This window comes from Fukomys damarensis, unplaced genomic scaffold, assembly GCF_012274545.1.
Source record: "Fukomys damarensis isolate Sample0158 unplaced genomic scaffold, DMR_v1.0_HiC HiC_scaffold_10, whole genome shotgun sequence".
Taxonomy (NCBI): domain Eukaryota; kingdom Metazoa; phylum Chordata; class Mammalia; order Rodentia; family Bathyergidae; genus Fukomys; species Fukomys damarensis.
This window is the reverse complement of record NW_022900922.1, coordinates 11,412,278-11,425,463: the sequence shown is the minus strand read 5'-3', so window position 1 is coordinate 11,425,463 and position 13,186 is coordinate 11,412,278. Positions and strand designations below refer to the sequence as shown.

General features: G+C 43.3%; 1 protein-coding gene across 3 annotated transcripts in view; it reads left to right on the top strand.

Annotated features, from left to right (window-relative positions):
* Nucleotides 1-13,186, top strand: part of Actn2 (actinin alpha 2) — a 73,481-nt gene that overhangs the window by 38,998 nt on the left and 21,297 nt on the right. The window contains exons 5-10 of one of the 3 annotated variants that reach the window (XM_010621991.2): nt 256-343; nt 2,168-2,246; nt 5,224-5,305; nt 9,354-9,439; nt 10,906-10,998; nt 12,630-12,860. In XM_010621991.2, coding sequence (XP_010620293.1) covers nt 256-343; nt 2,168-2,246; nt 5,224-5,305; nt 9,354-9,439; nt 10,906-10,998; nt 12,630-12,860 — 659 coding nt within the window. Of the gene's footprint in view, nt 1-255; nt 344-2,167; nt 2,247-5,006; nt 5,106-5,223; nt 5,306-9,353; nt 9,440-10,905; nt 10,999-12,629; nt 12,861-13,186 lie in introns of those variants that run through there. The other 2 variants (XM_033761840.1, XM_010621994.3) reach the window with 2 other exon arrangements.

Genomic DNA, 13,186 nt, shown 5'->3' with positions numbered 1-13,186 from the left:
AAAAAAAAAGTTTACCCATCTCCCTGTAGTCTGGCTTTAATATATTTTGTGTTGTCACTTTTGACTGCTCCTGTGTTGTCCTTTTGAAGTCCCCTAAGTGTCACTAAAAGTTCATCCCTTGGGTCAGTGTCTCAGCTCCCATCTGCTCACAGAGGCTGGGAGGAGAGGTGATGTGTTGTTGATTGGCCCCTGGGAGGGCTGTTTTAAAGGCCTCCAGGAGCTGGGTGAGCTTCTTTTACTTGGCTGTCATTACAGAAACGTCTGCCAAGGAAGGTCTGCTGCTCTGGTGCCAGAGGAAAACGGCTCCTTACAGAAATGTGAATATTCAAAACTTCCACACTAGGTAAGTGCTGGACCCCTGAGGCCCTTCCCATCTCCCTGGAACCCCTGTGGCCAAGAGAACCAGGATTATTCACACCCAGTTTCCCCCTCCTATCTGAGTAGCAGTTTGTGTTTGCAGGAGAGCAGAGGTTTAGACTTAGGATACTTAGAAGCTCCTGAGGGAAACAGATCCTTTAAGGTGTGGGATGCTGAGAGGGCAGCACTGGGTCAAAGTGCAGGGCGTCTCCCTTTGGCTCCCCCTGGTGGTGGGAGAAGGCAGCAGGAAAGGTGCTTGCTTGTCAGGGACCCTTGCAGACTTCAGGCAGACTTCATGCAGACTTCATGCGTCTGCTGCGTCTTGGTCCCTCATGCTTATCCATCAGCTTTGTTCTGGCCAAATTCAAGAGAAATAGGAAAATAACATTTGAAATATTATAGGTAACGGGATGGGTAAAAACCAGATAGCATATGAGACCATGATTTTGTCACTTGCTTTGGTCATGTAAATTTTTGTCATTCTCCTGTGTAAGTGGAAGAGTTGAGTGAACATAAATAGGTTGATGGCTGATGAGAGAACGGAAGGACCGCTGGGCATGGTGGTACACACCTATAATTCCAGCACTCGGGAGACTGAGGCAGGAGGATCACTGCAAGAACTCACTGCAAGTTCGAGGCCAGCCTGAAACAAAACAAAACAAAACAAAAGAAATGACAACAGAAACCCCCAGAAGGACCACAATGACAGATTGGTGAGATTAGAACATCTACTAGGTGTCAACGGTGAGCTAGGACTCATGAACACAGAGGAGAAAAGTCTTCCCTGTCCCTGTAAGCTGCCAGTGGGCAGATGAGAGGAGCTAGGAAGGGCTGTGACCTTCTGCCAGAGTCAGTAGCGGTCCCCAAACTGCTTCCAGTCACCTTCTTGGGCTTTTACTAGCTCCACATAAGCAGAAGCCTCAACAGTGAGGTCCTAGAACGCCTACCAGGGCCTCCTTGCTCCAACCCTCTGTGGGTGAGGACTCCTGTGCCAGTCTCCTAACCCTGCTGTCACTAGCCCCCGTGACTCCACAGTGGCTGAGGAGACAGGCTAGACATCAGGATCCACCCTGCTTACTGTGTGTTCCCCTTGCCTATGTGCCTTTGCCCTTTTTTTTTTTTTAAGTACTGAGCGTGGAACCGAGGGACTACACACTGAGCTATATCCCCGGCTATTTTTTCAGATAGGATCTCACTAAATCCCTAAGGTGTTCAGCTGTAGGGCTCAAATTTATGATTCTTTGCCTCAGCCTCCCAGAGTGTTAGAATTACAGACACATGCCACCATGCCTGGTATCTTTGCTTATTTTTTTTGAATGAAGACAAAAGAAAATTTATGAAGAAAGACAGGTGTCCCTGAGCAAGTGGTGGCTTTTGAACTCCTAAGAACTCTTGGAGCACCTCCCAGACCTGGGCCCTGCAGGGGTCCTTGAGACACTACTGGGGAGCCCCAGGGTTGAGAACCAGAGCAGAGAATGTGGAGAAGGCAGTGGAAAAACCCCAGGGACTGAGAAGGGCAGGGACAACAGTAGAGGCACCTCCTTCCTGTTGTTGTTTGCGCTAGCGCAAATCCCACTGGGGCAGGACACAGGGCAGGGCCAGTGAAGAGACAAATGGGCTGGAAGCGTGCAGAAGGAAAGGTGAAGCTGCGCCTCTGAAGGGCCACCAGCTTGCTGGACAGGGAAGGGGGACAGTTCCCCCTTCGATGTGCGAAGCCAGACAGAAGGAAGATCTGCGTCCCACCAAGCAGACTGTGCCTGCTGCATTCTCTCTGTTAACCCACGTTCCTCTTCTCCTCCACGCTGCGAAGCTGGAAAGATGGCCTTGGACTCTGTGCCCTCATCCACAGACACCGGCCCGACCTCATTGACTACTCCAAGCTTAACAAGGTCATTGTGGGTGGCCTGGCATGCAGTGTCCCCACCTTGCGCTCAGCATGCTGTCCTGAGAATGAGCACATCAGCACTAACTGCACAGGCGCTAGCTGCCCACAGCAAGACCCTTGGGAGAAGCACGTTCTGCCAGTGAGCTTCTCCCACAATGGCAGGAGAGAGCGGGACAACACTCACCAGCTGGGGACACTGCCCTGTCAGGGAGACCAGTCGCCTGTCACCTGCCAGGGCAAACACTGACCTGTCAGGGTATGCGTTCATCTACGTGGGAGGGGACCAAAAGCTAAGCCTTCCTGCTGAGCCCTGTCAGTGTAAGCTTGATTGGGCTTGGTTTCCTAGGAAGGCTTTAGATGCCTTTCTTAAAAATTTGGGAAGAAGAAAGTTTCACATATTCCAAAATTCCCTTTACCTTTCTTGAGAGTTTACTTGCAGCTATATTAACTCAGAATTAATAACTTGATTCTCACACATGAACTAATCCTATCTCACTATAGATAAGGTTTTTTTTCAGAAAATTGAAATTAAAAATCTTCAATTCTCCATTAAAGCCTAATGTTTAGTGAGCCTAGGTTTCAGATTAGCAATTTGATTTTTTGTTTGGTGGTGGTACTGGGGACTGAAATCAAAGTCTTTTTACTGAGCTACATTCCCAGTCTTTTATTTTTTCATTTTTAAAATTTTGATTTTTTTTTTTTAGTTGGGGTCTCACTTTGTAGTGCAAGCTGGTCTTGAATTACATAGTCCAAGTTGGCCTTGAACTCCTGGTGATCCTCCATACTCTGCTAGTGCTGGAATACAGGGGTGTGCCACCATACCTGGCTTCATTTTTTAAAATTTTGAGACAGTTTTGCTGAACTGTTAAATTGCAACAACTGGGATTGAGGTTGCAGTCTTCCTGCCTAAACTTCCCAGATGCTGGGATTACAGGTTTGTGTCACTGTGCCCAGCTTCTTACTCATTCCCTAACAGTGGTTTTAAAATGTAATGTGTGATGCAAAAAGGGATGAGGGCCTGATGGGAATGGGAGAGCTGGGCTGCCTTAGAAATAACAGCGTGGGCAAATTCAGGGCTGAGAGCTCAGCCCCTTCTGCTGGACAGCCCCACAGTGGTTGTCCGACACATTTCCTCCGAGGTGCTGGTGTGCTTAGCTGGCGTTCACATGTGTTGTGTGTTTCTGTGTGGAATCTGGCTGTGCTGCATGCTGCCCTCTGTGTGTGGTATGGACAGTCACAGGACAGCTGTAGTGTCCTGGCTTATCTTGTCTCCTGAGCTGTCACTTGCCCACCCCACCAGTACTCACAGAGAGTGTGTGAAGAATTGATTTGCTCCCACAGATGAAGACTACAATACTGCAGTCAGCAGTGTTGCTTTTCCCTAGCTCTTTCATGCATATTTTTTATGCCCCAAGTTACCTTGAAATATTTTTTTAAACATGTAGTCAATGTACGTTTTCCCCAGAAAATCTCTATTGAATTTGCAGAATGAAAAAGTTGGACTGGATAGCCTTAGCTTCGCTAGCAGTTTATAATGTCAGTTTTTATCACAAAAGATTAAGACTTGTGGAAATTGACCATTTAAAATGGTAAAAATAATAATACGATAGCAATGAATATTTCCCATGGTACTAGATTAGACACTGTTATAAATATATGTGTGTATTCATACTCAGATATGTGCATGTATGTAAAATCACATGCCTACATTTATTTGAGCTTTACTCCAAAATCGATACTGTTACTACAGTTTTACATGCCAGGAAAAAGCTTGGTAATCTGCCCATGGTCTCATAACTGAGCTAGGAAATAATTGCCACATTTTCTCTCTTTTCACTTACATTCTAAAGGAGTTAGCTTTCACAGAGTCTCAGAGGCATTACTCTGTATTCTTGATGCCAAAATCCGTCTTTCATATTTGTGGGGGAGGGTTAGTCAACTGTTTGGCTTCAAGGATATATCTGTAATATATGAAGTAAGATTTGCTTAATGAGATGGCTGCTTTCAGTCAAATGGTTATATGCTTTATTAAAACACTAGTTGATTTTTTGGGGGGGGCCTGAAAATAATTGTATACTCTGTAAGGCCAGGAAGCTACTGAATGTGTTTTTGAAGCCTGTGCTTTTCAGATATTCCCCTTTACTAAAATGATTGTGCTTAATGCAGGGCATTGCAGTTTCTAAAATGTTTATATGGCTTTGCTGTTAAAATTGATTATAGACATCCCTGGACTCTGATACTAATTTTCATTTTCATTTTGCTCTCATACCTCACCCTATTTCGGATTAATTTTACTTCATCTATTTAATAATTCAAAATAAGATATGTCAAGTCTTTCAGCTTTTCAGTATTTCAGTTAAGTACTGCTGTTAAGCTTATGTGTATTTAACTAGTTTTACAATGGTAGATAAATGTGTTCTTCAAATTTTTCTTCACAAATTTACATAGTTGTAAGGTTTTGTAATTTCTCTTAGGCGTTCATCTCACAGAACATGATTTTTGTAACTTCTCTAGTGAGCTAACCATCTGATCTATTGTATCTCTGTTCTCCCGCTTTGTAAGTTTTTAAAGCCAATATGTTGGAGTAAACATTCTCCAGGATCACCTTCCAGATCTGGAAAATGCATCCTTCATGATTTCTTCTTGAATGATTGAAACTATGTTACCCATAGGCTGGAAAACAAGTTCTGGTGTGTTCAGGAATTTCCTCCTTATCAGTGAGAGACTCCCTAACAGCTTTCTTGTGCTTGCAAAGCATTTCTTTTAAATCTTTTGCTCACCTTTTATGAAGTGAAGTGTGCATGGGTTGGATAGTTTCTGTGATGTTTGATATTTATCTAAACATTGAAGTGATTGGGAGAAGGTAAGGAAAATCACACGCCATGGTTGGACATTCTACCTTAAGAGGGGGGTATAAAAGCATTATTTATTGGTCCTAATTAATTTTTTTTAAGAAACTGGTTGTTGTTTTTTTAATACAGGATGACCCCATAGGAAACATTAACCTGGCCATGGAAATTGCGGAGAAGCACCTGGATATTCCTAAAATGTTGGATGCTGAAGGTGAGATGAAAATTGTACTTACTATGTTACAGAAAATCTTTAGACTACAAACGTTAGACCTACACCTGGGGATTTTGTAAAACCATACCTAAGTTACACCTGAAGTACTTAGCTTCTTTCTTTTTACCTACCTTCCTACCTCCCTCCCTAATCTACCTAAAATATACCCTCAAAAGCAAGCCAGAAAAATCATAGTATTCAGCAAAAATTTCAGCTTTAGCTAAGAAGCAGAAAGCTTTGGTTTATAATTTTTTGAATAAGATTTTCTGTGTTTATTTTTTTCAATACCATAATGTATTTTCCTCAACCACAAAGGGACAATTTTAGCAAATAAATCTTTGTGGCATACTGAAGGGGAAAAAAGTCCTTTCTCTCAGCTAGAAGTTACAAATTAAATATACAACATGGAACATTCAGCCATGAGAGTACCATGCAGACTTTCATATTTCATTTTAATTGTCAGATTTAATTTTGTTAAGGCCAGGGATTTAGCTCAGTGGTGCCGCTGCCTGCCTCAAAAGCACAAGGGTCCCGAGTTTGATCCCTGGTACCAAAAAAAATTTTTTTTAAATTTTGTTAGATCTGAAATAACTTCTGTGTTTTTTTTTTTTTTCACTTTTGCAGTACTCATTCTAGAGGCTTGTTTCAAATACTTTTTGTCCCATTTTTACGTGGTGAGCTGTTCCCATGGCATGCCGTTTAAAGCACATGTGTGCAGACCATTCATTTCATTTCTGTGATTCACTTCGCTTTCAGTAGACAGTTGCTGAGCACTTTCTATGAGCAGCATCCTCTTTAGGTACTGGAGGAGGTACTGAGATGGAGAGACCCTGCCCTTGAGGGACTCGTATTCATATATTATTTTGTTTGTTGTTAATATTTTTTCCTAATGGTCCATTGTTTTTGCTAATTAGCGCTGTTAGGGAAAAGTAAAGAACTTGATTATAGTCTGTGTTAATCTTTTTCTTTTTTGTGTGTGTGGTACTGGGGGTTGAACTCAGGACCTTGCACTTGCAAGGCAGGCACAGTGCCACTGAGCTACATCCCCTGCCCTTGTGGTTAATCTTCTGTTTCTCCTTATTGTGATGATTCTATAAATGACTACAAACTGTGTGGCTTAAGACAGCAAAGATTCCTTTTCTCTCCCAGCTCTGGAGGCTATAAGTCTGCAATGAAGCATTGGCAAGGCCTAAAGGGGAGGGTTCTTCCTTCCTCTCCATCTTCTAGAGGCCTCTCATTCCTTGGCTTGTGGCAGTATGAACCCAGTTACTGCCTCGGTCTTCACAAGGCTTTCTGTGGTCTGTCTTGGTGCGTCTGCTCCTCTTACCCTTATAAGGATAGCTTTTGGATCAAGGGCCCTTCCTACTCCAGCAGGGCCTCATTGTCACTCCATTACATCTGCAAAGACCCTTCTTTCAGATCAGATCATGTTCACAGGTATTGAGATTAGGACTTCAGTATCCCTTCTAGAGGGACGCAGTTCAACCCATAATAGGGATCTTTCAACTAGGACTCTAATATTATTGCCCATTTATTAAGCGTGCGACCATATTAGACACCTGCTCGAGTGTTCATATTTGAAGGCAATTTGAAATTCTTCTTAGAGTTTCTCCAAAGCCCTTGAGAGAAGGGAATCAATACATTGAGTCAGTTAGAACATAGAAAATCTCCTGTTCCTCTTTGCTCATCTGTCTTCTCCAAACTAAGCTCATAGTTCTATCGCCTCTTCTTTGACCTTTCCATATGATAGATAACTTCTCAGAGTTCTTGAATTGATAGCCAGGATGAATTGTAAATTCATCTTCTGATTTAGTAACGTCTCTCTAGTATCCTAAATTGACGACAACTTTCACTCAAACACTTATTTATGGTTATTAGCATGATTCCCATCATCATTCCTTCGGCCTTACTTATATCCTTCTCAGTTCTTTTGTTTTCCCTTAATATGGGTGTGTTTCCCTCTGTTCATCTTTCTTGGCAATGCGATATGTTAGTACTGTGATTATTTTCTCCTGGCTTTCCTTTCATTGCTTTTCACTGTCTTTTCTTTCTCATGGTCCAGATGAGCGCTCACACACTGTGTTGTTAGTTTTGTGGATTTATAAACTTCTGATTATAAATCATGACTCCCTTGGGGGAGGAGCACACTGTATTGCCACTATACAGATCCAGCCCGCCTGTCGCCCTTTGTGCTGTCTGTACTGGAAACACCTCATCGCTACAGTGCTATAGGAATGCTTTCTTACCACTGTGTGCTATCATTGTAACATCAGGGCCTGGTCTCTCCTGCTCTTCTCATTAGTGCTTCTTGCTGAATTCTCACCCCTCATGCCTGCTGCCTCAACTTCACATTTTGTCATTCGTGTTGGTCCTTGAACTCAAGTGGGTCTTTTCAAGTGGCTCATTGGCCCACCTACCTATGAACTGTACTTACCATGAAAATGGGTGACATTTTTCTCATCTTAACTATCTACCAGACTTTGAAAATGTTGTGGAAATTATTTCCTTATTTCCTACCATGAACGTGTTTTGAGATGAGTTCCAGGTTTGGCTCTGTGGGTCCACAGGCTTCATGCAGACTTGCAAAATGGATCTTGGTGACGATGCACCTTCAGGTGAGTAGTAGTAGGACATCCTCAGAAATGTGCTAGAATTCTAGATGCCTCTTTCTGCCCAGAGATGTGCCTTTCCTGCTATCTCAGGCTCTTCTGGGCTGGCCAGGACCTTCTCTCTGGCAGTTCCTTTATTTCCCTTGGCAGTTTTCAGACCTGCACAGAGAGTAGTGACTTTGCAGGTGTGACTTTTTTGCTTTGAGCCAAGATTTTAAAAAGCGTGGGGGCCAGGAGAAGATTCCTGCCTCCACCTTCTCTGAAGAGATACTCAGCAGAAGCCTGCTTGTGCTAGCACATCCAAGCGGTTCTGTCTCTTTTCCCCACACAGACTTAGCACTCACAGGTAGACCTGATGAAAGAGCCGTAATGACCTGTGCCCTGTTAACTATTGTGCTTTTGCTGGTACAGAAGGCGAGGATGTAAAACACAGGTCATCTTCATCCTTCACCTCTTGTGTCAGTTTTTTTCTATTGTTTTCTTTCTTTCTCCTCTGAGTAAGAAGACTGGTTCTGAGCAGGCAGTCCATTGTGTTCTTTAGTCTAGTTTTCCTTGAAACTGACTTTCTGTCCATGCAGTACCATGCCATCCATGTTTGTTTCCTGGAAGGTCGCATGGGATCACCCAGTCCCACCTTCTTGCTGTTAACAGCCTCTGCAAATCCAGTGGCGAGGGTTTCACTATAGGGAAAAATTACAGGGTATCATTTAACTTCATTCCGCCCATTGACTGACCTGAACTAAAACACAGTTTACCAAGATATGGAGTTGCCAAAGTGGAGGAAGCAAGGACATATGTGTCACATGGTTCTATTTCTCTTTTCCAATTGAATAAATCAGCACATATAAGTGGCAGCAGGAGTCATAATGAACTCAAGGGGTGCACACCTTTCTCTTTACCTTCTTGTTCTGTTGGCAGTTCCTGTAAGCAACAGGGTAAGTATGAGTAGGAGGTATTAAGAGACATGCCATCTCCAGCGAATGTCACCTCATTCCTAGGGTGGTCTGCAGAGCAGAGAGCCCCAACAGCTGGGGAGGGTGAAGATGAGGAGTAGCAGGATAGCCCTGCTGATACATCCAACATCTTTCAAAGCGACATGCATGCCTTAGAGCAAAGGTCAAAAGAAGAATCTTGAGGAAGGGTTGATGAGCTCAGATATGCAGCACATAGGTCTCTAGGTTAATGTGTTAGTTAAGTGCACTTTCAGAAGCCCATAGTGGATGGAGCACAAGCCGTCATTAGAAAATCATGCAAATCCAAATGCTCACATTTTCTAGCATTTCAGTGCTGTGCAGTCTTCCTGGGGGTCCGGTTTGTGGGCCTGAGAAACACAGAAAAGTACTAAGGGCAAATCAGTTTGTTCTTTCCTTTGTTCACCCTGGTTTTTCCTCTTCACCTGTGTGTGTCTTTGTGTCCTGTGTTATTTTCTTCCCCCTCAGACATTGTGAACACTCCCAAACCTGATGAAAGAGCCATCATGACTTACGTTTCCTGCTTCTACCATGCTTTCGCGGGAGCGGAGCAGGTATTCAACCCTTGTGCATGTGGCCAGCTGTGTTGCTCTTTTGTTGCGTTTGTGCATGCACACGTGTGTGTACCTGGCATATGTTTGTGTGCTTCACATCTTACCTTAATGACCTAATACTTCAAGTTCCAAACCACAAATTCTTGATTAATAGCTTTGACATGTCCTAAAGTGCTTTTACCTGTCTTTTCCTTTTAAAATATTTCATTGGTAAATTGTAGAAAACATTTGAGCTTTTGAAGAGAAAAAGTGTCATGAAATCAAGCCATATGCATCAGGCATTGAAGGGGAAATTTGACAAGGATAAATGAAGACCTTTCCCATGTCCCCTATTCTCATCTGCCTGGAAATTACCATCTCTCTTCAGTGATGTAGTCTTATATCTTTCCAAACTAATCTTATTTTTAGTGAAATAGAAAGATGGCACTATTACACCCTCAAAAAAAACAAATTCCCTAAGACAAAAAGCCTATGGGATACTATAGGAGAATGTTCTTCAGTTTCTGTAGTTCCCTGCTGTTGTTACCTTCCCCTTTCTGTTATGTGAAAACCAGATAGACTGAGTGGACAGAGTGTAGTATTTCTTTAGTCTCTTTAAAAACCTCATGGAAAATGATAACTGGAAATTGGACAGTGCTAATTAGGGCTTTAGAGTCCAGGCTTTGGTTAGGCCAGGCTGGAAGACTGATCAGGCACATTCTTCCTCTTCCTCCTCCTCCTCCTCTTCTTTTGTAGGGGGTGGATACTGGGAGTATAACCCAGGGGCTTGCACATGCCGGATAAGTGCTATACTACTAAGCCATGTTCCCAGCCCAGCATTCTTCTTGTTGTCCCATATGGCATTATTTGAGGCATATAGCCCAGGTTCCCTTCAAGAAGATAGAGAATTATCACCTCCTTGACTGATCATGTAGGTTAAAAAGTAGATTAAGTACAATCTTAAAGCAAGTCAGCTCCCTGGGAAGATCACATCTAGAAAATTCTGCATATTTGTTTTAGGAGGTAAGGTCTTCACTGGATTCAAGTGCAATGATGTGTTTGTATAATCAAGATTAAGTATTTTTGCTTTGATTTCTGAAGATCGATACCATTCATGGAGCTTCGACTCCATTTTCGTGAGATCAGTGTCAGGAGTATTCAGCTGGACAGACATTCAGGGACCTGAGATCTTGGTTCCCTTCACCCATCTGTTTCTGTTACTAACATGCTCAATGTTTTACAGAGCTGGTGTTTCAGACTAATGTTATCTCCCCGTTATTCTCCATAGTCTGTTCAGCCTGCTGTGTAAGTCTGTGTGAAAACTAAAAATGGTGTGAAATGATTCATAGTGTCAAAAAGCCGTGCCCTTGGCTTTCTCCCACCCTAACCCGGAATCTGTGCTGTTTCTAGCCCGGCCCCGTGTGTCCAGCTTTGTGTATGTGCTTCCCTGTAGCCGGAGCCATCCATTTACCTATTGTGTTTTGCAGGCTGAGACAGCGGCTAACAGGATATGTAAGGTTCTTGCTGTGAATCAAGAGAATGAGAGGCTGATGGAAGAATATGAGAGGCTAGCAAGTGAGGTAAAGCTCTGTCCACACTCACCCAGGGGTGAGATGCAGAGGGGAGAATGGATCATCCATGGGCTCTGTATTTTTCATCTCAGATAGAATGAAAGTAGAATATGCTCCGCCCTCAGCTTCACCCTTGAGGTCTGACCTAGATGACATCGCTTGAGTTTACTTATTTTTTTCCCTGACTCTTGGGTGACCAGCAGCACACAAGATGTTCTCTGTTCAGGAGCCTTGCTCTGCACAGTGACCCCGCACCAGAGGGACTTGCACAGCCTGTGGTGGGGAGGTGGCTCAGCTGGCGCGTGCATACCTCCCTTGAGGGAACTCAGATGACAGAACCCTCCCTCGGAGACTTTCCAGCCCGAGTTTCGATGGTGCCTTTCCACAGCTCTTCAGCTAGGTTCTTGATTAGAGCAGCACTTTTCAAAACTCTTGTTCTTTTTGTCCTTATTGTAGCATAGATGACACCAATGCACTCTCCTTACTACCTCTGTGTTGTTTTCCTTAGTAGAAGCACGGGTGGCAGGAGATCCATAGCTATATCCTCTGACTTTGAACTCGGGCCCAGGGACCCATATTCAAGACCAGCTCATTTTTGCTTGGATTTAGTTTACCTGCTTTTTGATCTGTGACTGGGAAAATATCAAGACATTTAGAATAAATCTTCCCAAACTGCTTAATAGCAATCCAATCAAACGATACTGAGTTTATATTTTTGTATGGCTGCTATGGTAAATTTTAGGGATCCCCCCTCCCCGCTTTTGTTTTTCTCATTGTGGCTATGGGAAAACTTAGTTTGACAACATTGTTTAAGGCCAACGATAAACTTTCAGGGTTAAAGTATGACCAGGATAGAAGGATGGATAATCCTCTGGAATGAAATCCTTCCTTTTCTTACTTGGTCCATTTATCCTCCTAAAACCCTTAGACAGTAGAGCTGTCACTATTTTAACTATTCTTTATTCTAGTATACCTTCATTTTCCATGTGATCAGTACATATACGTATACAGGCAGGTCATTTCCTAGACTGGGCAGTCATTCAAGAGGAAGGTGTATTTTTGTTCTTGAAAATTCACTTCCATTTTCACTTACCTCATGGGGATTTACTTAACAGCTAGACATTAAAATACACTTTGACAAAGAGTGAGCCCCAGGCTTACAGTACATTTGTCTAGTAAATAAATTCATTAGATTTGAACTTAATTTTATTAAGTGTATTTTAAGTTAAACTCAGTTCTTTGCTGAATTTATTACTCTATATTTCTGCCATATCAGTTGTTTTGGTTTTATTCTTTTATTTGAAGGCTTCATCCAGCATTTGTCTGCTAGTGTCTGGTCCCTGAGTTTTTTGTAATGTCACATTTTTGTAAAACATGACTCTACGTGCTGACTTTTAAGTTTTTGACCTGTGTGTGTAGTATTGTTGGGATGATCACTAGTGGCCCTGTGTGGGCACTGAAAATTTCATTCATGCAGCTGTGCATAGAGCTTTCCCTCCTTAAGGTCAGGGGCATTGTAACCCACACTTCAGTAATTTTGGGGATGTTAAGTGAACCCATTCCAAATTACCGGGTTCTTCTGTTTTTTACTGAGAGCAATTTGCTGGTATATTTAGCGGCCTTTTTATGTTTGGGAGCAGCTTTTGGAATGGATTCGGCGCACGATCCCCTGGCTAGAGAATCGGACTCCTGAGAAGACCATGCAGGCCATGCAGAAAAAGCTGGAGGACTTCCGGGATTACCGTCGGAAACATAAGCCCCCCAAGGTGCAGGAGAAATGCCAGTTGGAGATCAACTTCAACACCTTGCAGACCAAACTGCGGATCAGCAACCGGCCGGCTTTCATGCCCTCAGAGGGCAAGATGGTGTCGGTGAGTGGCTTCAGGTGGCCCTTGGGCCCTGGGGAAGCCTTGCACTTTCCTAGTGGTGTTTGACCTGTGTTCCCTGATGGGTCGCTAAGTAGGCCAGGACTTCCTGAATCTTGGCCATTACATGAATATAAGACTGTGCCACCACTTCATTCTTCATGTTTTTCTCCTTATTGTCCAGTGATCTTTGGCTCAGCCATTTGGTGGTGGCCATGAGAGCAGAATTTCAGCAAAAGCTTCAAGGCCTCTTCCTTATTCCCTCCCATGGCCTTGTCCCTCTTCCCCTATAGAACTATCTAGATCATGAGCCTTTGCCTCCTGCTGTTATG